The sequence below is a fragment of the Benincasa hispida genome, chromosome 11 (assembly GCF_009727055.1).
Source record: "Benincasa hispida cultivar B227 chromosome 11, ASM972705v1, whole genome shotgun sequence".
NCBI classification, from domain to species: domain Eukaryota; kingdom Viridiplantae; phylum Streptophyta; class Magnoliopsida; order Cucurbitales; family Cucurbitaceae; genus Benincasa; species Benincasa hispida.
In genome coordinates, this window is record NC_052359.1 from 77866458 (window position 1) to 77891736 (window position 25279).

The 25279-nt window shown below is 34.4% G+C and overlaps 1 protein-coding gene across 1 annotated transcript; it reads right to left on the minus strand.

Moving 5' to 3' along the window:
• Positions 1-20404: 20404 nt before the first annotated feature.
• On the minus strand, positions 20405-23319 carry LOC120092173 (heat stress transcription factor B-3-like). Its single transcript, XM_039050407.1, has 2 exons — positions 23061-23319; positions 20405-20914 (listed from the first exon to the last, which is right to left on the minus strand). The coding sequence occupies exons 1-2, from the start codon at positions 23316-23318 to the stop codon at positions 20405-20407; spliced, it is 768 nt and encodes a 255-aa protein (XP_038906335.1). The 5' UTR covers position 23319.
• Between the last annotated feature and the right edge of the window lie 1960 nt (positions 23320-25279).

Here is a 25279-nt window from a genome sequence, read left to right on the forward strand (position 1 = left end):
CCACCTTTCTTCTTCTTCAATTTTTTGGTGTCAGAAGAAGAAGGTGCATACTTTGTCCCAGAGGTCGAACCTTTGTGGAACTTTTTAGAGGATGAAGTAACATTTGCTTCACCCTTTTGTTCCTTGGTTTTCATCAAGAATTGGAAAGTCTGTAGCTCGTTGAGCATGGTGGTCAGGTTGTAGTCAATTCTGTTCATAACAACATTCCTACGAAACTGTAGGAAACTTTCATATAAAGAGTTCAGAATGAAGGTAACCTGACTGGCTTCATCGATGACAGACCCATTCATCTCCACCACGTTGAAGTGGACCATCATGTTGAGAATATATTCTCGAACAGTTGCCTCTTCTTGCATACGGGCATTGAAGATGTGTTTGAGTGCGTCGTGTCTGAGCTGTGTGAATGGTTGTCCGAACATTCCCCTCAAGGACTCCATAATCTCACGAGCCATGAGTATGAGCTCATGCTTCTTGGCCAAAACTTTGGAAAGACTTGCCAAGATGTACGCTTGGGCCTTCTCATTTACCTGTCTCTATCGTTCGTATGCTTCTCGAACATTTCGAGCAGCATTGAGAGCTGTAATGGGAGGACAGTCCTCCATAAGGACAAAACGAAGGTCATCAATGATAAGGATTGTGTTGATCGTATTTTTCTAAGAAGTTTAATTTTCGACCGTTAATTTTTTAGCGACGAGTAAATTTATGGTTTTAGATGTCATATTGCTGAAACCATACAAATTATTTATAATTAGTCTTATTGCACTAAACCATCAAGAAAATCAATCAATTTTTAACAAAATAGTCTAATGTATCCTAAGTGACATCTATTTTGCAATGATGTTTCACTGAGGTAGGACAAAAGTCATTGTAGGGAGATCAGGTGCCCTTTCACTAAAATGAGACAATCTCAACTAATAGATAGAACAACTACTTGTTACTGTCATTGTTAGTCACTGTTGTTCGGTCCAGAATTTGTTAAACTAGCTTAACAATTCTTGTAAGTATAACCCCTCATTTTAGGTCCTAGAGTCCTGCTCCAATGAGCCAACTGTAGGGAAAAACCGATTGGGACATGAAACTAAAGTAACCCTATCCATTGCTGGAGTTTGAATAAAGCATCATGCAAAAATGTCATCCTATAGGGGGTCACTCAAGGTGCCACGAGGCCATGCATAGAACTTTACTTCAAACTAATGAGAGAGACCAAGGGATGTATTGTCACATGTCTCGCTCCCACTTGCTATAAACACTCTCTCCATTAACCTTGATATTAATTTATACAAATGCCATTCGTACGGGGACACTCGAGGTGCCTCAAGGCCAAGTATATAGATAGATCCCACGGTGTGAACTTTTAGAGAGAAACATGAAGAGAAAAAATGAAGTATCATATACTCCATTTTTCTCCCACTGATGTTTTACCTAAGGTTAATTAATTTAGAAAAATTTGGCTATTGATTTTAACTAAGTGAATGTTTAATTTGCCCAAAAACAACACTTGCTTTTGGATAGTTAAACAATTTTGATTAAGCTCTATTAAACTCTTTAACAAACTTTAATCAAACTTGTATGCATGTAACAAATCTATCTAATTCACTTTTCCAGGTAAGTTCCTAGATAGGGATGTTACGTTTCCGTCAACTTAAATACCTTAGCCTAGACAAAACTCGCTTTAGACAAAAGGTCCATAATAGATACATTTGTTACAAAGTTAATCTTTTATTAAGAATCAATTTAATCCTATTAAACTGATTAAAAGATTAAACTTAAATTTCTAATCTCATTAGAAACGTGAACTTAGGTCTATCTGAATCATGTTTTAAAACAATTTTAAAAATGATTTTAACTTAAGGTTTGCATGCAATTCTAAATTCTAAATTTTAATTTCTAATTTCATTTAGTTATAACCATTATAAATAAATGAAAGAAATTAAAACATACATTGCATACTTTGACATACTTTAGTATATTATAACATTTGTAAATTATCTAAGGTAGTAACATGCTTCATGTAATTTCATTTCATTACTAACATATATAACATTTATATAATAAGGTAATGAAATATACTATAGCATACATGCATACATTCATTGAACCATATATTATAAATAATATAATATAAATGATGCATGGATATGCCATTAATGCATGCATGCATATATTATAATATTTATACCATATGATGCATAAGCATGCTATATTAATCAAATCATGCATATACATATGTTATAACACTTATAATATAAATGATGCATGATATTAAATGTATAATCTATGGTGAGATTTAATATTATATGACATACAATATGACATATATGTATATAAATAAAAATCATACATCAAATGCATAATTAAAAAAAAAATTTATTGGACTAGGGATTGGACATTAAACAAATTAATTAAATTAATATAACTATTATATTAATTTAATTAAGCAAATAATCTAACTATTACAAGAAATTTATCCATCCGGTTCGAAACAGGTGAATTAGGCCTTGAACCGTTCAAACCAGACCAGGAACCGGTCCAGATGAATCTAAACAACTCGAATCGGAGAACCCACGAACCAAATTGGTCCAACAGACCATGAACCATGCGTGAACCGGAGTTGGACTGCGTGGAAACTCCGTCTTGGAGTGTCGAAGTTTTCCTTCGTTTGCTGCATCGCAACGTTACGATGCTAGGACACAACGTCGTGAGCTACTGTACAAACGCCCATTGTACAATTTCGAACTCCTTTGAAACTCTTTTGATTTTTGCCTTGAAATCTCCCGAAGATGATTGGGAACAACTACGAATGACTCAAGTACAAACAATACAGACTCGATAGCAGAAAAAAAAAAGACCCAAAACATGGGCCTTTACATATCAAAAGTAAATTCAAAGCAATAAGAACAGTGCCAATTCCGAAATTATCCAACAATTTCAAAACAACCATCAAAACAGACATCACATAAATAATTTGACAGATTGTTTAAATCCCACCATTAACTGTAAAAACAATTCCGAAATTTTGGAAAAAATTTGGCCGTAACCACAATTCTGATACCAATTGAAGGGTTCGCAGTGGAAGCGAATTGTTCAAATTCCCAAAATTTCACATAATACTAAATTTTACATTTAACATACATTATGCATCTAAAAATTACAGAATGCATACACTAAATAATAGAGGAGAAATAAAATAGGGTTCAGAACCCTTACCTTTGAAGAACTGTCTTCTATGGATTCCCTTGATCCGATGAAAACCACCACGAATGGCTACCTCGGTATTCTCTAGATGAGAATCCTAGAGGAGTGGGGCTCTAGCTATTTTGGTTTAGAGGGAATTGAGAGAGAGGAGGGGAGAAGGAAAAAAGACCGTGATATCTTTGTATCTTTTCACCATACAGGAAGAAGAATATGTAAAAAAAACTAATTCCCCACTACAGGATATGGAGAGAAAGAGGGAGGAGAGAGTTACAACTCCCTCCCATTAATTATTTAAAAAATAATAAAATAAATTAAAAAAACTCAATTTATTGTAATAAATAATTTAATATATATATATTTATATGATAAACATTTTATCATATAATATCTACATTAAACTATATGTTATATTAAATATAACATATAACCTATAGTTTATATATTGTATCAGATATAATATAACCTATAGTTTCTTTTCTCTCACCAATGACATTTAATATAAATGACATTTACATTAAATTTAATGATGAATCCAATTCATATAATTAATGTTTGAATCATATCCAACTATTTATTTTCTCTCATTAATATTGTAATGTATCAAATACATTATAATAATTATATAATATATAATTAACATTTTGTTGGGGTTGACGCCCTAAGTCTCGTAGGGTCCTATAATTTGTAAATTTATTGAACAAACTCATTGTCTATTTAATAAAATATATGATATTTTTTTTTGTTGCATTAATCACAAATCAATAAACTAATATCCAAGGTTATCTTGTAACTTAAACATGTATGTAGATACATACAGGTGGATAATATTTAAGTGACCTAAATGGTCTGTAGTAGATGGATAAGGCTGGGTACCTTATCCTGGTGATACTACGAGTATGGTCCGCTTTGTAGGTATTACAATTGTTGTAAAGTGCTACAAATGATCTGATTCTTATCATTCATATATAGACATGTGAGCGGGAATATTCTATACAAAAGAATTTGTATAAGACCGGACCACGAAATTTTTAGTCTCATTATATAACACCATTCATAATTGAGACTTACATTTCACCAGGATGACCATAGGTAACATGACTTGAATCCTGAGTGAGTTGTGAGCTCTTGCCTATGAGGGCGGTTCTTTGATTTGTATGGGTGAGAGTGGCCAGATCAACAACTCAACAAACTTACCATTTTGAAGATTGATCTGATTAGGGAGCTAGGAACATAGCTAGAGATGTCTAGGGGCCGGGGATGCCATTCCCCATCCCCGTGAAATTTTCCACACGGATCGGGGCAGGGATTCCCCACGGAAAATTTTTTCCTGTTACTTTTTTTTTTGGTAAAAAGTCAATTAATTTAAATCGTTAATGTGAACAAATTTTAATTAAATAATTAACTTTATCGTTAATTTTTTTATTATGGTTAGTTTTATATGACAATTTGAATTTAAAGATAAATTACTCAAATGTTGGCCTAAAAAAGCTAATTAATTTTTTTAATAGAAAGAAATAAATATAAATCAAATTATTCACATATATAATCTAAATTTAAACATTCAATTTAAACATATTCATTATCTTTCCCAAAAAATAATCAAATTTGAAATTTAAATGTAATATTTATGTAATAATAATAATAACATAACATTAAATAACTATACTAAATAAATATGTAAAAGCTAATTGAGACGGTGTCGGGGACGGGGANGGGAATGCATTCCCCGTCCCCGTCCTCGTCCCCGTTTAGCTCACGGGGAATTTTTTCCCCCACTCCCTCTCCCATTCCCTGTCCTATTTGGGGCGAAGCCCCACGGGGCTCCGTCCCCATGGAAAAATTGGACATCTCTAAACACAGCTATACAAGAAGAAATTCACTCCTTCCCCGAGGTGGGGAAAGTAGATAAATTGCTCCCTTAAGGGCTAATTCTGGGGCTTAAACAATATGGCACCATAGCCTTTCCTAGCTCGAGAGGGTTTAGTCATAGTTGGACTATGATCTATTATTCATTAGAGGGATCAGTGGTACTTAAGGAGTTAGATGTAACTATAGAGGCAAAACAACAATTTTGGTCTAGCTGTACTTACGAGCAATTTGTAAAGTGTCATCGTACTGTTGATTGATTATATTCGGTGGACACATAAATATATATGTAATGCGAAGAGTGCAACTGTTGGTCTTTAGTGGAGTTCCTAGCAGTTAAAGATGGTGAATAATTCAATTAAAGAGTTTGATTAATTATTCATGTACCATTGGAGCTTCAAGCTATAGGTCCATGAGGTCCCCTTCGTAGCTCAATAGGATTAAACGAAAATCAGTTTTTGGTTAATTTGAATTGTTCAAATTAATAGAGGGATTTAATTATATATGATATAATCAAGTTATTTTAATTATATGTGATATAATTATTATAATGTATTTGATACATTATATATTAATTGAGAGGATATAAATATTTGAATAAGATTCAAATATTATTAATATGAATTAGATTCATAGTTGTTAAATTTAATATCAATGTGAATTATATTAAATGTCATATAAGAGAGAAAAGAAACTATAGATTATATTGTATATGATACAATATTAAAACTATAGATTATATGTTATATTTGATATAACATATAATTTAATATACAGATAATATGATAAGTTAGTTATCATATTTATATTTGTATTAAATGTCATTTTTTTATTTTGAGGGAGGGAGTTACAACTCTCTTCCCCCTCTTTTTCCTCCACCCATGTAAGTGGGTGGTTGTTATATTTGGCATTCTAAAAAGAAAACTTTATCTTTTTCTTTTTGATCATCGGATTTGATAGTGAGGCAAAAGACAAAATTGTTCTATGAGTTATTGGATTTGTTGGTGAACAATTTCAATACTTCCTCTTCTCTACTAAAATTTTCCTCTTTCCAAAATAGTCAGAGCCCACCACTCCTGGGTTTTGTACTTGAGAATATCGAGGAAACCATTGTGGTTGTGTTCTCCTTCTTGATCGAGGTTTTCTTGAAGAAAATCTTCAAGGAATTCGTGTACTGTTCGAGGGATTCTTAAAGAAAAGTCTTCAAAGGTAAGGTTTCTAAAACCTAATTATATAGCATGCTACAATTTATGTAAATGCATATCTTGTTCTCGATTTACTGTAAAATTCACATTCAATGAAAAATGGGAATTGAGATCGGATCCTGCTCGTAGTTGGATGTCCGTATGATACCTGTGGGGGAAAGCCAAAACGAAGGTGGGAATCGTGATCAACGCATAAACCAAGTTATCGCAACTCCGCTGCCAAATAAAATGGGCATGAGTTTAGACTGAGAAAGAGCACCTTGCTCGTAGTTGGATGCTCGCATGACACCCGTGGGAGCAAGCCAAAACGAAGGTTAGGTACTTGGATCAGCGCAAGGTCACAAAAAAAATATCTAAACCGTGCAAGGATAAAAAAAATCATTCGGAAACACCTCGGTTGGAAAAAAAGTTTTGAAATAAATCATGCGATGTCCTGGAAACTAAGTAAAATATTTTTGAAGGTTAAACTTGCGGCCCCTAAAAATTAGAAATATTTTAGGAAAAGATCAGGATATAAATTAAGAAGCAGTTGGTTCATGAAATTTGAATAAGGCACCTTGAGAATTCTAGGTAGGATAAAGGCGGTTGACTCTTTAAAGAAAATCTTTAGTTTATGCTTGAGGACAAGAATTGTTTTAAATTTGGGGGTGTGATAACGAGTAGAAATAAACGTTATTACAGTGCGAATAAGTAAAACAATGAGAGAATGCGACGGTAAAAATATACAATATCATGTCCAAAAGCGTTAAACTGAAGAAATTACGATCGCATGCGCCCATTGCATAACAGTAGCTAATTTACTTATTTTGTGCAGGAAGAATGCGTTGGCGCAAGTAAAATTGTGATCCAATGAATTAGGCATCCGCGCGCTTGAAAGATTGCGATTGCAAAGTCATGCGATCGTATGCAATTGTGAGAAGTTGCTCAAGAAGGTGGCCGTATAAAAACTGGGCATCAAGGTGACAGTATAATAAATCATGATGGGACGGAAAGCTGACTGTCGGAAAGCACTACAAAGGGAGAGAGGGTCAACACTTGCGAGAGCAAGAATATTCATCTGGACAAAGTTGGAGTGAAAAGAACAGTGTAAAAGGCCACGAGAAGCAAGACATTGCTACCGGGTTTCTTATCTCTATATTCCATGGCTATTATGTATTCAACATTTCATTTATAGAAAATGGAACTCTCATTTCAAATTATGTTCAATCTCTCCATACTTCGCATGAGTAGCTAAATTTCCGAATCGGTTGAGAAGTACTTAGCTAGCATGACCTAAGATTTACATTTTATACGATCATCTTGTCTTATGTATGCGTCATTCACCCTTTAGAGATACTTGAGAGAGTAGTCTAAAGATAAAATCTAGACTTGAGAAAGTCAGATTAGAATCTAGGCTTGAGAGAGTAGATTAAGAACCGCATAAGCAAGAATTAGAATACTTAGACCATAAGTTCTATCGCTATTTACACATCGCATGCACCCTAGAAATAGGATATGATAGTATGCGGTCACCTTGTTTTATGTGTGCATCATGCATCACGCATAGACAAGAATAGAGGCTTAGACATAAGTCTTATCGACTTTTTCGTATACATCGCATGCGTCCTAGAAATAGGAATTATGGCATTTGCATTGAGAGATGACATTCTATTGTTTATGGGTAGCATGATCGTATAGCTTGTACGTAATCTTAGGAAGTGTTAGCTAAGCCCCTTCTCAACCCGTTCACCGCATACTCATTGTAATTCTCGACTTCATCAGCTCTTCATTCGGACTCCGTCACATAGGAAATATTCTTTATCAAAACACCATCCAACTTATTTGTTTTCACCACCGAAGAGAATCAAAGTAGCTGTCGCATATTTACTCAGTAGTCCCCGTGTTCGACCCTGGACTTACCAGGAAACCTAGTAAGGCTTATACTTGGGTTTTATTAGGAAAACTTGTATGTGCAACACATAACACTTCACCGCAAACTCACACCATAATCGCATCACAATTAACAACGCATCAGTGTGGCGTCACATTATTCAAGCCCCAGAATCAACCCTTAAGGAAGCAATTTATCTATTTACCCCGACGTTGGGGAATGAGTGAATTCCCTCTTGTGTAGTTATGTTCTCAACTCTCTAGTCAGATGAATCCCCAAAATGGTAGGCTTATTTAGTCGACAATCTAGCCACTCTCACCCATACAAATCAAAGGACCGCCCTCATGGGCAATGAAGGAAATCAAATTCGAGATTTCTATGAGCAGCAAAAAATAGATCATTTCAAATTACAATCATGAATGAACATTACAAATTACAGTCGTAAACTAAACATACAGTTATGCAATTGTTACAGAAATTACAACATGATAACTACAAATGAACAAGGCGAAAGCTACAAACATTTTTAGACTCATCTCCACGCTTCTTGCTCACGAACGCTTAAACAACACGACTGCAACACAGTACGAACACCGCGCGCTGGAACTCCACGATCGCCTCGGTCACAAACAATCCAGCAAGAATGAATGGCCTCCACATAACCTTGACGGTGTCGAGTTGAGTAAGTCACCACCAAGAAGGTTACCTTGGTATTCAGGTGTGAGAATCTAGAGGGTGGACTCTGTGTGGACTTGGTATGAGGTAGACGAAGGAGGAAAGAACAATCGTGTACACGATTGGGCAAGTGGGAGATGACTGGAACCTATCGCATAGGTCGATGCCCAATTGTTTAGCTAAAGCTAAGCGATCGTCTAGCAAAAGCTAAGCGATCGTTTAGCTCATCGCATAGTTCAGTGTCTGTCGCTTACAAAACACTACACGATCGTTTACTTTGCTCAAGCTATCGTTTAATAAATCTGTATTTACTTGACCAACTTTCGTGAGATGTTTTTCCGAGAGAGAATCTCAAAACAATTTTTCAACATTTGCAAGAACTTACTAAAAATTACTAAAATTAGGAAAACCATTTTTCTTTCATCTCACGGTTACCATGAACCATCAATAACCTCCAACTCAATTGGTTATTAAAGAAAAAAAAATTAATTATCCAATAATTAATATTATTATAAATATAAATGATAACCAACTTATTATACTATATTTATAACCTATAGTTTTAATATTTCATCTCATGAAACATATAAACCATAGTTCTTTTTCTATTCCATGGTACTTAATGTAAATCTCATTTATATTAATCCTCCACTAGATGTATCTCATACATCATAGCGATCATATCAAATATAATCAAAATACCTCTTGTCAATTTGAACATTTCAAATCAACACCAAGAACTGATCCTCAACTGAATCCATTGAGCTACCAAGGGGACCCTATGGACCTGTAGCTTGAAGCTCCAACGGTATGTGAATAACTAACTAAACTCTTTAGTCACGGGATCCACCATCCTTTAACTGCCAGGCTAAAGACCGACAACTGAACTCTCATTACCACAGATATATTATGTATCCATCTTAACCAATCAGAAGTATGAAAACCCTTCACAGATCGCTCGTAAGTACAGCTCGGCCAATAACCATTATGCCCCTGTAGTTACATCTAACTCCTTAAGTACCACTAATCCCTCTAATGAACATAAATATTTGTGTATAGCATGATCGCATGACTTGTACAAAATCTTAAGAAATGTTAGTTAAATCTCTTCTCAACCCCTTCATCACATACTTGTTACAACTCCACCCTTTCATCGCTTCGCATTTAATTCTATCGCATTAGAAAATCTAAATTAAATCTCCATCTACTTCTTTAACAACATCACAATAGGATTAGAGAGTCCGTCGCATATCTATTTAGTAATCCCTGCGTTCGACCCTGGACTTACGAGGACCCTAAGAAGACTTATACTTGAGCTTTGTTAGGAAAACTTGTATCGCATCCACACATCCCTACATCGCATGATAAATCAACGCATCAGTCATAGTCCTACTATAACTGAATCTTCTCTTCCAAAGAGAAGTTGTGGCCACTATGTTCAAGCCCCAGAATCAGCCCTTAATGGAACAATCTCTCTACTTATCCCTGCTTCGGGAAAGTAGTAAATTCCATCTTGTGGATTGAGTTCCCAGTTCCCAGATCAGACAGGTCCCCAAAAAGGTAGGCATGTTGAGTTTGCAATCTGGCCACTCTCACCCATACTAATCAAAGGACCGCCTTCAAAAGCAGGAGTTCCCAAAACATTCAGGATTGAGCTCGTGTCACCTGTGGTCGTTTAGGTGAGATGTAAGTCTCTAGTATCAACGACGTTATATACAGAGTCTAGTCATCTCGTGGTCTAGGTCTTATACAAACTCTTTGTATAGGACACCCCCACTCGCACGTCTCCACATGAATGGTTAGGATCTACCATTTGTAGTAGTTTACAGCACTTGCAAACCTCTACAAAGCGAGCCGTATCCGTAGTTTCACCAGGATTAGGTATCTCACCTTAATTCTTATACTACAGACCTATTTAGGTTATCACTTAAAGAGTGATCCACTTGTATATCACATATACATGCTTAAGTTCACATAAGACAATCAAGGAGCTTTGTTTATTGGATATCAGTAAATGCCACAATTAAATAACACTTATTTTATTCATCAAACAATGTGTATTTTTACAAAACAATGAGACTCCAGGAGAATTAGGACACCAATCCCAACAGGCAGGATTTCACAACTCACTCAAGATTCAGGTCATGTTACCTATGGTCATCCTGGTGAAATGTAAGTCTCTATTATGAATGACATTATATAATAAGACTAAACATTTCGTAGTTCGGTCTTATACAAACTTCTTTGTATAGAATATTCCCGTTCACATGTCTCCACATGAATGATCAGGATTAGATCATTTATAGCACTTTAAAACAATTGTAACATCTATAAAATATTCCATACCCGTAGTGTCACCAGGATAAGGTATCCAGCCTTATCCATCTATTACAGACCATTTAGGTTATCACTTAAACATGATCCACTCGTATGTCTCTACATACAAGTTTAAGCTACAAGACAATCTTGGATTTTAGTTTATTGGTTTATGGTTAATGCAACCCAAAAAATGAAATAAAACATCGTATATTTCGTTCCATAAATAAAATGTTTGTACATAACAATTACAAACTATAGGACCTTATGAGATTTAGGGCATCAACCTCAATAAATAGTACAATCATAATCTTTAATTACCTCAATCAATCACCTCTGTCTCAGATTTAACCCTTTCTTATCAAATATATACTTTAAGCTCTTATGGTCTGTAAAAATGTGACATTTCTCACCATATAAATAATGTCTCCAAATCTTCAATGCCAGCACGATAGCTGCTAGTTCTAGATCATGGGTTGGGTAGTTGCCTTTATACTTCTTCAGCTGCCAGGATGCATAAGCTACTACTTTACCATCCTACATTAAGATACATCTAATCCCTATCTGGATGCATCACAGTAAATCTCAAATTTCTTCCCTGGAACTGGAAGGGTTAGGATTGGTGCAGTCACTAGTCTTTGCTTTAAGTCTTAAAAACTCCGTTCACAGCTTTTTATCTGCACAAACTTTGTATCCTTTCTGGTTAAACTAGTCAATGGAAGAGCTATCTTTGAAAAACCCTCTACAAACCTCTTGTAGTAACCTGCCAGACCAAGAAAATTACGTACTTTTGTCACTGAGGTAGGTCGTCATTTTACTACAACTTCAATCTTTTTAGCCTCATCATACGTTTTGTCAAGCAGACCGCCAGTTGCTACCACATTGGCAGCTGTCTGCGATGCAGGGTTCAAACCGTGATAAAATATCTCCATCTGGAGACAGTCAGGAAATCCATTGTGCGGACAATCTCGCACCAATCTCTTAAACCTCGCCTAGGCATCGCTGAGCGATTCGTCAATTTCCTGTTCAAAATTTGTAATCAACTTCCTCTTTCTTGCGTTCTCGGTAGGGGGAAAGTATTTCTTCATGAAATTTTCTACAACTTGTTCCCACGAGGTTATCTCCCCTGGTTCGAGAGAATATGCCCATTTCCTTGCCTGATCGCACAATGACAATGGGAACAACGTTAGTCGAACTTCTTCAGCTGGGATGTTTGGGAACACAAAAGTGTTACAGATTTCAATGAAACTCCGGAGATGGGCGTGCGGATCCTCGCCAAGCCTTCCACCAAACTGTCCGGCTATCTGAATCATTTGCAACATAACCAGCTTCTGTCTCTTATACACATCTAGATGTGTATAAGAGACAGATTTGCAACATAACCAGCTTCATCTTAAACATCGATTTGTCCAAAGCTGGCCTCATGATTCCTGGGGAGAAATCATAAAGGTTGGGCGACGCATAGTCTCGGATAGGCCTATTGCGGTCATTCGCCAGCAGAATGAGGTTTGCCATGATGTTGTTCACGTATGCTGCTCTATCTTCCAATTGTTCAGCCATTCTAGGATTTCTCTCTTGTTGTTGTCGGCAATTGCCTCCTGTCTTCTTCGGAACGTTCTTTCGATCTCTGGGTCATAGTTGTGCTTAGGAACGTGTCCTTCGCTCATACGACACCTGCTTCTTCCCTTACCAAAGGAATGACAATGCACAGAGGTCGAAAGCTGCAAAGAAAATCACAAAGTTACTGTTAGCGCAATATGTACTGCCGTAGTCCCTGGCAACGGCGCCAAAAACTTAATGAGTTGTAAATGTGATGTGATTATGGTGTATATTTGCGGTGATGAGTTATGTGTTGCACATGCAAGTTTTCCTAGTAAAACCCAAGTCTAAATCTCACTAGGTTTCTTGGTAAGTCCAGGGTCGAACACAGGGACTATTGAGTTACTATGCGATAGTAAATGTGACTCCTTTGCGGTGGCAAAAGTAAATAAGTTGGATGGTGTTTTGTTTAAGTATATTTCCTATGTGACGGATTCAAGTAAAGAGTTGATGAAATCGAGAATTACAATAAGTATGCGATGAACGGGTTGAAAAGGGATTTAGCTAACACTTCCTAAGATTGCGTTCAAGTTATGTGATCATGCTACACACATACAACAACATGTCATCTCTCAATGCAAATGCCATAGTTCCTATTTCTAGGACGCATGCGATGTATACGATAATGTCGATAGGACTTATGTCTAAGCGTCTATTCTTGTCTATGCGATGATGAATGATGCACACATACACAAGGTGACTGCATACTATCATATCCTATTTCTAGGGTGTATGCGATGCGTAATAGCAAACAAAACTTATGTCTAAGTTTCTATCTCTTGCTTATGCAGTTCTAATCTGACTCTCTCAAGCCTAGATTCTAATCTGACTCTTTCAAGTCTAGATTCTTTCATTAGACTACTCTCTAAAGTATCTCTAAAGGGTGAATGATGCATATATAAGACAAGATGATCGCATAAAGTGAAAATCTTAGGTCATGCTAGCTAAGTACTTCTCAACCCATTCGGTAATTTAGCTACGCATGTGAAGTATGGAGAGATTGAACATAAGTTGAAATGCGATTTCCATTGTCTATAAATTAAATGCAGAATACATAGTAACAATAGAATATAGAGATAAGAAGCCCGATAACAATGTCTTGCTTCCCGTGGCCTTTTACACTTTCTTTTCACTCCAACTCTGCCCAGAAGAATATCCTTGCTCTCGAAAGTGTTGGCCCTTTCTCCTCTTGAAGTGCTTCTCGGCAGCCTTTCGAGCTGTCTAGGAATGATTTCTCGGCGTCTTCTTCTCTTCGCTCGTTTCTGTCTTCTAAGTATAAGAAAAACTATGAACAAACTAATGACTATCTACTTTGTATATGATCTAACTTGTTAACCCTTTTGCAATGGTGGCCTCCGGTATTTATAGAACTTAAGGTGAAAAAGCTTTTCTCTCTAATGATTGCAATGATGGGCGGTCATTAAATTTTCTACTCTGATGCGTCGATTAATGGTCACCGAAAGTTGAGTGTACTTGCTACAGTGTGTCGTTAACGACTTGTCAACTAAATTTAGATTCGACCGTCATCAGCTTTCCGTCCCATCATGATTTATTAGAGGCCTCGGACTCAAAAGGAAAAGCTGTTCATATAGAGGACGAGAATATACAAGTAGAGGAAGATGAAACCCCTGATTTGGGAACCCTAATATTCTTAGCTACCCTCCAAAGGAATATGGGAAAAACAAAGGAACCCAAAAAGGCGAATTGATGTATATGGATGCTTGGGTCAACCATAGATCGACCAAGAGTACCATGGTCGACTCTGGAGCCACCCATAATTTTATGTTCGAAATAGAAGCCAGACGGTTGAATCTCCATTGGGAAAGAAGCACAGGAAAGATGAAAGCAGTGAGCTCTATGTTTGAAATAGAAGCTAGATGGTTACATTAAGATGAAAGCAGGAAAGAAGCACATAACTCAAAGAGAATACTCGTAAAGGTGGAGGATTGAAGTGGCCCTAGAGTATATCAACAAGTAGTGGAAGCAACAAGGATCATTAAGTACTCTAATTCATTAATTTTGGCAGTAACTAAAGTATGCTCATACTAAAACAAGAGGGTTTCAAGCCATACCTTTATAGAACTTCTTCAAATCTTGATTCTTAGCTGCAAACTTCTCCAAATCTTGTTGTAGACCACCTCAAGATCTTCTCCACTATTCTCTTGGAGCTTTAGATTGAGTTGTGGGACAAAAAATAAGCTTGAATGAAGGGAACTTGGAGAAGAACTCACAGTAGCAACCCACTTGAAGAACAACTTCTTCAACACGAATTTTTCAGCAAAAATTCTTTAGATGCATGCCTCAATTTCACTCCAATCTTCTCAATATATTGCAAGCTATCATGCAAAGAAGATGGTTACATGAGATGCAACTCATGCTTGGAGTTATTGAAGCCAAAATAGGTGGGTTTTGAGTGAGCAAGTTGAAGGCTTAATGGAAAAAAACCAAAATTCCATTTTTGTGTTTTTCTAACTTTTCAAATTTTTTTAACCAAAATGATTTCAAAAATCAATTTGATTTCTAAATTTGAAAATATTATTAATTTTACAAAATTAATTTCACTAATAAAATTAATAAATAATTATTTAAATAATTTAATTAATTCTAATTAATTCAATATCAAATATTAAATTAATTTTACACAAATCCACCTTCATATATTTAAATCATATTTAAATATTAATTCTCCTATTCTGTTTAATTCTTAAAATTAAACGTGTAATTATATCTCATATAATTACTAATTTCTTTAATTCTAATTTAAACGTTTCAAATTAACTTATCACTCTACTCTAAAGCTAATTCATTTACGAGCTAGTAGGGGGACCTCGCGAATCTACAGATCATGGGCTCCAACAATCCGAGATTAATTGGCTAACTCATTACACCGAATTTACTCCCATTCGTTAACTAATGAGTCACTCTACTAAAGCCCACAGTTGAATTCCCCCCACTGTATATATATTATGTCCACTCGATATAACCATGATTAGTAAGTTAACCCTTCACAGGTCATTCGTAATAACGGCTGGGTCAAATGTCTTTTTTACCCCCGAGATTACCTCTTGTTTCTTAAGTCCCACTGATCCTCTAATGAACAATTGATTTGTGATCCCATCAACAAACTGAGTCCCTCTCGGACCAATGAGAGGGTGGGGCTTCTTGTTCAGGACCTGGAGTCAGCACTTAAGGGAACGAGTCTCTACTATACCTAAAAGCAGGTAGGAGTGAATTCTTTCTTGCACCCTATGTCCCTAGCTATCTACCCGGTCTTACCCCTGAAATGGACGTTTATTGAGCCGGCATTGTTGAGCCAACACTCACCTATGCAAATATAAGGATAATCCTGAATAAACAGGAGTTCATAGTTAGCTCAAGATTAAGGTCAAGTTACCTAGGTCATCGCTTTGAAATAGTCAGTCTTAAACAGTAAACAATGTTATAAAGTAAGAGTGACTGATTTCGTGGTCCGATCTTGTACAAACCCACTTGCACAAGACGCCCCCACTCCTCATGTCATAACATGTACGAATTAGGATCACTTCGTTTGTAGCACTTTACAACTTTTTGTAACAACTATAGAGTAGGCCGCATCCAATAGTGTTACCAAAATAAGACACCCAACCGTATTCATATACTATAGATCATTTTGACTATTTACTTAAACCTGATCCACTTTTATGTCTCCACATAAAGTTCAAGTACTTATATAATAGTCATGGGTCTTTTAGGTTTATTGGATTTCTAATAAGCAATACATATATTCAATAACAACTTATTGAATTTTCAGAATAAGTTTTATTGTTTACAAACCACGACTTTTTGGACGTAAAACCCAACACTTATCGATTTTGTGATCGTTAAAATGGACGACTTTGACGTGGTATTGAGGATGGAATTCTTGCTCGAGCACAAGTTAATACTGATACCTCTCACCAAGTGCTTAGTGATCACATGGTTGGGATCAAACAGCCGAACGGGATAAAGATGACCCCAACTCTCTAGATGGAGAGGGACCTTACCCACAAGTCAATTGAAGCCATGGAAGGGAAAACCCCTCAAGACATTCTGTGTGTCTTGAAAAAGTATTGCATTGTCGAGTCGAACAACTTACGCAAGTCCCTGCCTCCAAAAAGGAGAAGAAGGGAGCTTAGACGCCAAGAGTTTCTACCAGGCGACAAAGTTCGGGTTAGACTGTGCCCATAACCGTTTCGATTGCAAGGCCAAAGAGAATGTCACCTCGTGAGGAGCTATGAAGGGTCAGTGGAAGTCATCGAAAAGGTTGGGAAAGCCTCTTATCGGGTGAAATTACCATCGTGGATGGAGGTTCATCTTGTCATCTACATAAGTAGATTGAAGCCCTATCACCCGACCATGCTGATGAGCGATGTAGTGTTGTGACATGTCCGCCTGCCACAACGAAGAGAACGACAGAGGAAGAAGTCAATGAGAGACTTGCTGGAAGAAGCAACATAGTTTGAAGACCAGGATAAGGTTTGGAAGAATTCTTGGAGAGGTGGAAAAGCTTCCAAGACAGAGAAGTTTGTTGGGAGTGCACAAAAAACCTCATGGCAATTGCTCAACAATTTGCTGAGTTCGAGCAGAGTCAGTTGATGGAGACGTTAACTAATCTGTCTCTTATACACATCTAGATGTGTATAAGAGACAGGTCTAGGGCGCATTGCCCATGGTCACATGTTTGCCTCCACCTCTTTTTACCGTACTTCCATCCTATGTATTTCATTTTGCTAGTTAGTTTACTTTTTATGTACTTTTATTAGTGTATGACCACTCGCCCGTTTCCATATGCAAGGGTGGCAGATGTCTTTTTGTTAAGAATGCACATGGGGTAAGACTAATCATCATATCCTCATACCCGGAGTAATATGCTATAAAACCGTTGTTGTTGCTTATTGCTTTCTAGCTTACTACAATATTGTTTTGCTCAAATTATGCTTTCAAACATTTGCGAAAACCTTTTCCTCTAAACCCATTTTCTAAAATGGTTTTCTCCCAAACGGGGGTGGAGGTTGTGAGAGGCACTCGATGTGCCATCGGCGATCCGAATTCAAATTGGCTGACTTGTTCTTAAGCGGGAACTAGTATCGCACAATCGCTAAGTGAAGCTTTCGAAAGGGCGATTGTGATAGCTGACAGCTTGCATTTTGGATGACATTGACCTGCTGTACCCCCAGAAGAGAAGGTAAGTTTTCTCTAATCAAAATTCAAATGACGTCCAATATTCTGCAGTAATTTACTTTACGATTTCAGCTTTGCTTACTTATTCCACGGTATTTGTTTACCTGCAAATAAGTTAAACCTAAAATAGGATTGGGTTGCTTCGAAAGTACTGAATGCTTGTAGACTTAATGCATCATTTGTTTACCAAAATAACGAAAAAATAAATAGGAACAATAGAACCATGAGCTCCCACGGGGCCATTTACGTGTAAAATTAAACACAAAATGTAGCAGCCAGTTAGAGCCAAGGTTGACCATGGCCGAAATTGAGCCCCTTGGCCAAGGCCAAGCCTGTTTGGCAAGTCAACTTAAGAGGGTTCAACACCCAAGTGAACAAAACGGCCCATGGTCTGGGATGGTTCAACTTGCGCCCAATCCCAAACGGTTGGGAGTTTGGGAGACTTACAATGATTCCAATAGGGGGAGACCATAAATCTTAAGTCAAATTTGTTTTACTGGGTTACAATTTATCCGTTTTTCATCATTTAAGTCATGCTAATTAGGTGATTCTCCCAACTCAAATTTGCAATAGAAATATTCAAATATTAATCGTAGGATGGGTAGAATTAATCACTATAATATAATTGGTAGATTTTAAATAAGTTTCTTCTACCCTGGTCTCGGTGGGCAGGGTGCGAAGCATTCTTGTTGTCTTACTTACCAGTTGAGTTTCTTTTATGTTGCTTGAATATTTTATATAAGAGTTTCAAAACTTTATTTCATTTAAGTTAAACTAACAAGAATGTTATTCCAATTTCTCTATTTCCTTCCTCCCTTATAGGAGGATGGTATCAAATATAGATTTTGGATGTCGGTATCAATCTCCATACAGAAAACCTTCAAACCAAACAATCCCTTAATGAGTCAATCTCATTCTCACTTTCTATCTATCAACATATTAAAAGCAAGAGAACAAAACAGTACTTTACTTCTATACTAAAAAGGACTTTTTTTTTTTTTTTTTTTAATTTTAATTCTTAATCTTATTTTGAAACTGATTTATTGTCTTTGACCATTCACGCGTACTTTTCAAGAATTTTATGGTGTTTGGCTACTTATTTACTCTATTGACATACTATAATTATTAATAAAACAAGAGACCAAATTGCTCTTCTAATGATAGATTGAAAAAAGAATAAAAAAAAATAATTATGTTTATATTTAAGTTAATAATAAAATTAAAGAGACATTTGAATAACCTAAAATATGTTAATGCTACCAACTCCCTAGTCAAAAGGTACAATGAAAAAGAAAGAGAAGAAATAAAGTCCTGCTCTAAAAGGGTAGGTATTCATCTTTGACATGAATGTGGAGGTTGGTTAGAATATGAACATCCAATATTTTTCAAAATTGTACAACTTAAGAACCTTTAAATTAGTTATATTAGCTTTACCATACCTGTTGTAATGTTCCACCTAAGTAGGCCTATCTTATCTAACTTTTCTTTTTTTTACCATCTACTATATAATATATCAGAGAGAGAGGGAGAGTTGTGTTTGGATTTTGCAGCTGAAATATGTAGGTTAATGCATGACACATTGAAAAGAAATACTCTCATGTTGAAATTAGTTGTCTTGAAGAAAAGAACATAGTTAAAAACTTTAAAAAAATACTTCTGATCTTTAAACTTTGGTAGCAGAAATAATTTAGTCCGTAAATTTTACTTTGTAATGATTTAGTATCTCTACATTCAAAATTGTAACAATTTAGTCTGAACTTTAGTAAGTAACAGTTTAGTCTTGTAACAATTTAGTTCTTCATCGTGATAGATACTATTAAAATCGACTAAGTCGTAAAAATTGATACTGAGATTTATTAAGGCTAAATTGTTACAAATTTAAAATTGTAGATACTATACTATTACATCTTAAAGTTTAAAAATTAAATTGATACAAATTTGAAAGTTCAAAATTAAATTGTTAGGAAATACTTCCTTCAAAAGTAACCGAAGACTATATATATATATATAGATATTAAATTACCTTTTTAGGTCCTTATTGGCGCGAGCTTATAATTTCAATTTCATCCCTATGAGTTTAAAGGTTTCATTCAATGGTTCATTAAATCTTTTAAAACATTTCTATCATTATATATTAGATTTGAATTAAGTGGAAAATTTCATAATTAGATTTGAATTAAGTGGAAAATTTATGAAATTGACGTTCAGCTTAGTTTTTGAAACAAAGGCCAAAATAAAATTTGGAAGAGTCTTTTTTTTTTTTTTATTGAAATTACATGTACGCGTGCGTATTGAGTAGTCTATTTTATAAATTGAAAACTAAAATTAAAGTCAAATTGAACATAACTTAATTGATATACGAGTGTGTTAGTCACCACAAAATATGTGGTTCGAATGTCTTTGTAGTAAAAGAAAACTTAAAACTAAACACAAAAATTGTAGTAGAGTATTTTTAACTTAAAGTTGGATGGAAACAGTTTCATTTGCATGATTGTGAGAGTGGAAAAGGTTTATTTTGATAAATCGATCTCTTTCTCTTGTTTTGCCTCACCATTTCATCTTCTTCTTCAACCTCCAACTTGACTCCAAAGAGTTTCATGTTTGGCTTCCTCAATATATCATCTCCCTCCTTTTCGTTGCCATTAATGATGGCGAATTCGTACCAAGCCACCAAATCAAGAAGCTCTCTGCATTTCTTCTTCATGTTTGTTAGCTCAAAGCTTAACACTCCATTCTCCTTCTTCAACCTCTTGTTTTCATCAACAAGCGTCGTGTACTGATCATCAGACGATGATGATGTCGACGGTGACCGTTGATCTTCATTGTGATCGTCTTGATGTGTGACTTGGATCACTTTTGCATTGTTACTGTGTTTTCGCTTGTTGCTCCATGCTTTTCTCCTGCGTATTTCGCACAGTCTTTCTTTACATCCCTTTTGAAACTTGTCATTGCAAAACTCCCATCTGCTTGTTGCAATCTTACGAAATCCCTATTAAAGTTTCATTGCACGCAAGTGTGATTACTACTGAACTAAAAAATTTAAGAATTTAAGTTGATAAGTGATGATAAATTTATATCCTATATTAAAATGTTTTAACGCCTCTTATATTCATACTATTTGAAATTACCACTAAGCTTGAAACTTACTTTTAACATGTATACAATATGTGAGATTATTATTATTTATCTCACGAGTGAGGAGTGTTGAATATTGATATACGGTTAAATTTGTTGCAACTTTTCAATACAAAATTCTGAGTTTAATAGGACTTAGTAGCTACTTAAATGGATCACATAATATCTTATTTAAAAGTATGAAAAAATCACTCTGGTACTTTACTATTATTTCGATTTCTTAGATCAAATCAATATATCATATTTTTTGGGAAAGAAAATCAATATATAATTAGTAGTATGTTTGGACGAATAACTTGTTAAAAAATTTTCTTTAAATAATATCAATTCTATGTTTAGAATAGTTTATTGAATGATTTTAGATTATTGAAATGTTTAATTTTAAATAAATAATAGAAAATATATTTTAAAATTTTGGATTAATTTAGAAGTTATTTTGTAGAAACCAGTAGATTATTCAAATTAGGAAAAAAAAATTCATGGATAGAAAAATGTAAAATTATTTACAGAAATAGTAAAAAAAAATACTGATAGACACTGATAGTCTTCTATCAATCTCTATCGATGATAGACTTTGATCGATTTCTATCACTGATAGACTTCTATCAACCTCTATTAATGATAGAATTCTATCAATTTCTGTCATTAATAGACGTTGATAGCTATCTGTGATAGACATTGATAATAATGTCTATCACAACTATAATTAAATTTTACAATTTGTATAAATATTTTATTTATTTATTTATTTTTATAAATCTCCCCCAAAAAAGTAGTGAAAGTGTGTATTTAAAAATGAGTGAAAGTCGTGGGTAGATGGAAGTGTTCGGGAGAAATTTATGTGGAGAGAAAAGTGAGTGAGAGAGAAGAAGAATGTGGAAAGATTTAATTAATTAGAAACAAAAAACTCATGAGAGATTAACACTGACCTGTTCTGCCCAAAAGAGAACTCAAATTCAAAAAAGAAAAAAAGAGAAGAAAAATGTGTTTTGGTCAATAGTAATAAATTACCCATGATTGTTTATTTGTTTTTTTTCTATTTGATTATGTATCTTTACTTTTCCTTTTCAAATAATGTAATTGTTTTAAATGATAAAATTATTGAAAATATTCTTAAGTATGGTAGTAGTAGATTACGATAGATCACGATAGATAATTATAATAGACTGCGACAGACATATATCAAATACTGATAGATGTCTATCGCGGTCTAATACTGACAGATAATGAAATTTTGTTACATTTATAAATAAGTTGGTTCATTTTTATTTATTTAGTATTATAATATATTAGGTTGGAACTCATAACATTTTAACCTATATTATAGGTCATTATCATTGAGTTGGCCTAATTTTGAATATGTTGGACTATAATTTTAAAAAATTATAGTCAAACACAAATATTTAAAGTAGAAAACGCAACCATTAAAGAATATTTTTTTGGCCGTAGTTAAAATGGACAATTATATTATTTTTTTTTTAAAATAAAGTTAAAAGGGTGTAGTATAGTATCTTTCTATACCTATACTCTTTTCTCAGTTTCCAGATCTTATGCAAAAAAAATTCCAGTGATTTTTCTTAGTTTGAAGTCTTTTTACTATATTTTTAAAATAAAAATATGTTGTTTCAAATATAGAAAAATGTCAACTTATTTGTAAATATAGCAAAATGTCAATATCTATTACTGATACTAATAGATGTCTATCGGTGCCTATCACTATCTACCATTCGTAGATAATATATTTTGTTATACTAGAAAATATTTTTAGTAGTTTTGTCATTTAAAACTATTACTTTTTAAAAATAGACAGAAAAATTTAAGAAAAATAAACAACATAAAATATTGCAAAAATATTAAATAAATTGTAATCAAATGGGATGTATACTATGGCAGATATACAAACAGAATTGAAAATTTTTTCATAGATACATCTAAAAGCAAATGAAAATAAGAATTTTAAAAAATGGGAAAAAAATGTACAAACACAACAATCAACTTACGTATGTGTTAAGTTGGCGAACAAAGCTAGAGAAGTTGTTGTGTTTGAAGAGGGTGGGGAGGAGATCTGTTGCGAACTCTGATGGCCGCCACACGATGAACGCCGTTCCATCGGAATTCCACGATATTACGTCGTCGGTCATCGGATCCTCAACAAGCATGTAGGTTTTGGCCAAGAACGGCGGCGGAGTCGGCTTTCGGGCGGCATGGACATACCCCTTTTCACACACATTACCTAGGTCTACTATTGCCTTTCCCATGAGAAAAACAACCACTAGAAACAACGAAACAATGAAGAATATATATATAATAATATATATAAATATATATATATATATATATAATATATATATATATATATATATAGGATTTAGAAGTAATTTTAGGAGGAGAAGAGAAGAAGGGCAGTTAAGAACTCCCAACCCCAACAATAGAAACCCAACACAACTCCACAATTCATGAGAAATGCAAGCCCCCTTTTCCCTCTCTTTACAAAGGGAAAAAGGAAAAGAAAGATGTGTGGTTGCATAAACTTATATCCCACTAAGACTATGAAACTTCTTATATATACTAATTCACACAATTCATGGCATCCCATCATTTTACTACTTTTTCCAAACTACCCATTAATCTTTTTTAATATAATATACACCTTTTCTAATGCAAAATGTTACTTGTTATAATGAATTAAAGAGATTTACATCTTGATTTGATGTTTGGACTTTTATTTGGGCATAAACATTTTTAAATATTTTGTTTAATTTTTAAATTTTTGCTTAGAACTCATTGGTTAAATGAAAAACTCTAGTCTATGACGTCTTAACTTTGTGTATCTTTAGATTTTGAAAAATGTTTAATTGGTTGCTGTGATATGTTTACGTTGTACCTAATAAGTCATTAGATTATAAAAAGATATTTCAATTTTACATCTAGTAAATTTGTTAGTTTTATAAAGATATTGAATACCTCGAAAATCTATCAGACAAAAAATTGAGAGTTGATGAACCTATTTACTATTTTTAACATTTTGAGATCTAATAGAAAAGATGTTACTATCAAGTACATATTAAATATTTTTAAAAGTTCATGCCAATTGAGCTATGCTCGTGTCAACTACAATATTTTTTTTTTAGCTTTTAAATATTAAGACCCCTTTTAATATTATTTTTAATTTTTTTTTATAAAACTAAGTTTATTAAACACCATTTCTACCTCTAAACTTCTTTATTTTGTTATCAACTTATTGGATATGTTTTCGCAATTCAAGACAAGTTTTGGAAATTAAGATAACATAAATTTAATTTTAAAATGTGTTTCTTTTTTAAACTTTGGTATGAATTCAAATATTTTCGTAGAAAAAACGTAATTTTCAAAAACTAAAAATCAATAATAACCATTGTCAAGAAATTATAAAACAAACACAATTTTTAAGAACAAAAAATCAAATGGTTATCAACTAAATCTTAAATAAACTAGATTTTGATTGTTTGAATTAACATATTTATAATCATGCTGTTGAATGATAAATTTCGGCGAATCACGAGTTGCCACATCATCAATGAAAGCCCAAGCCTATTGGAAAAATTATAAGTTGGATTAGATCGAGTAATTAAAGTCGCTTGGGCTCAACCCAATTCAAACCCACGGTGAAATTTTGGGCTAAATTAAAGATTACATTCAAGTCCAATATTTTGGTCCAACAACAAATGGGCCCAAGCCCAACTTTAGCCCAAACCCAATTTGAGCCCAATAAAATAATTAGGCCCAAGTCCATGTAAGGCTCATGAGAAACCTCTATAAATAGAGGCCTTATCTCTTCATTTGGGGGGAGGTTGGAAGAATTAAAGGCCAAAGCTCTCTGAAGATCTGAAGTTTTAAAGCTCTGAGGATCTGAAGAACACAACTCCTTCAAAGCTCTGAAGATCAGAAGACATACTAAAGCTCTGAAGATTAGAAGACATATCAAAGCTGCGAAGAACAGAAGACATATCAAAGCTGTGAAGACTAGAAGACATACTAAAACTCTTTAGATCAGAAGGCATATTAAAGCTTTGAAGATTTAAGCTCCCAAGATCCAAGTATTGAAGCTCTTAATTCTTGAAAACCAACGCTCTCAAGCTCTCAAGTGCGGAAGACGGAAACTTCTCAAAGTTTGCATGACTAAAACACTCAAATTCCAAAGAACTGAAGATTTAAGCTATTTAAAGGTTTGAAGATTTGA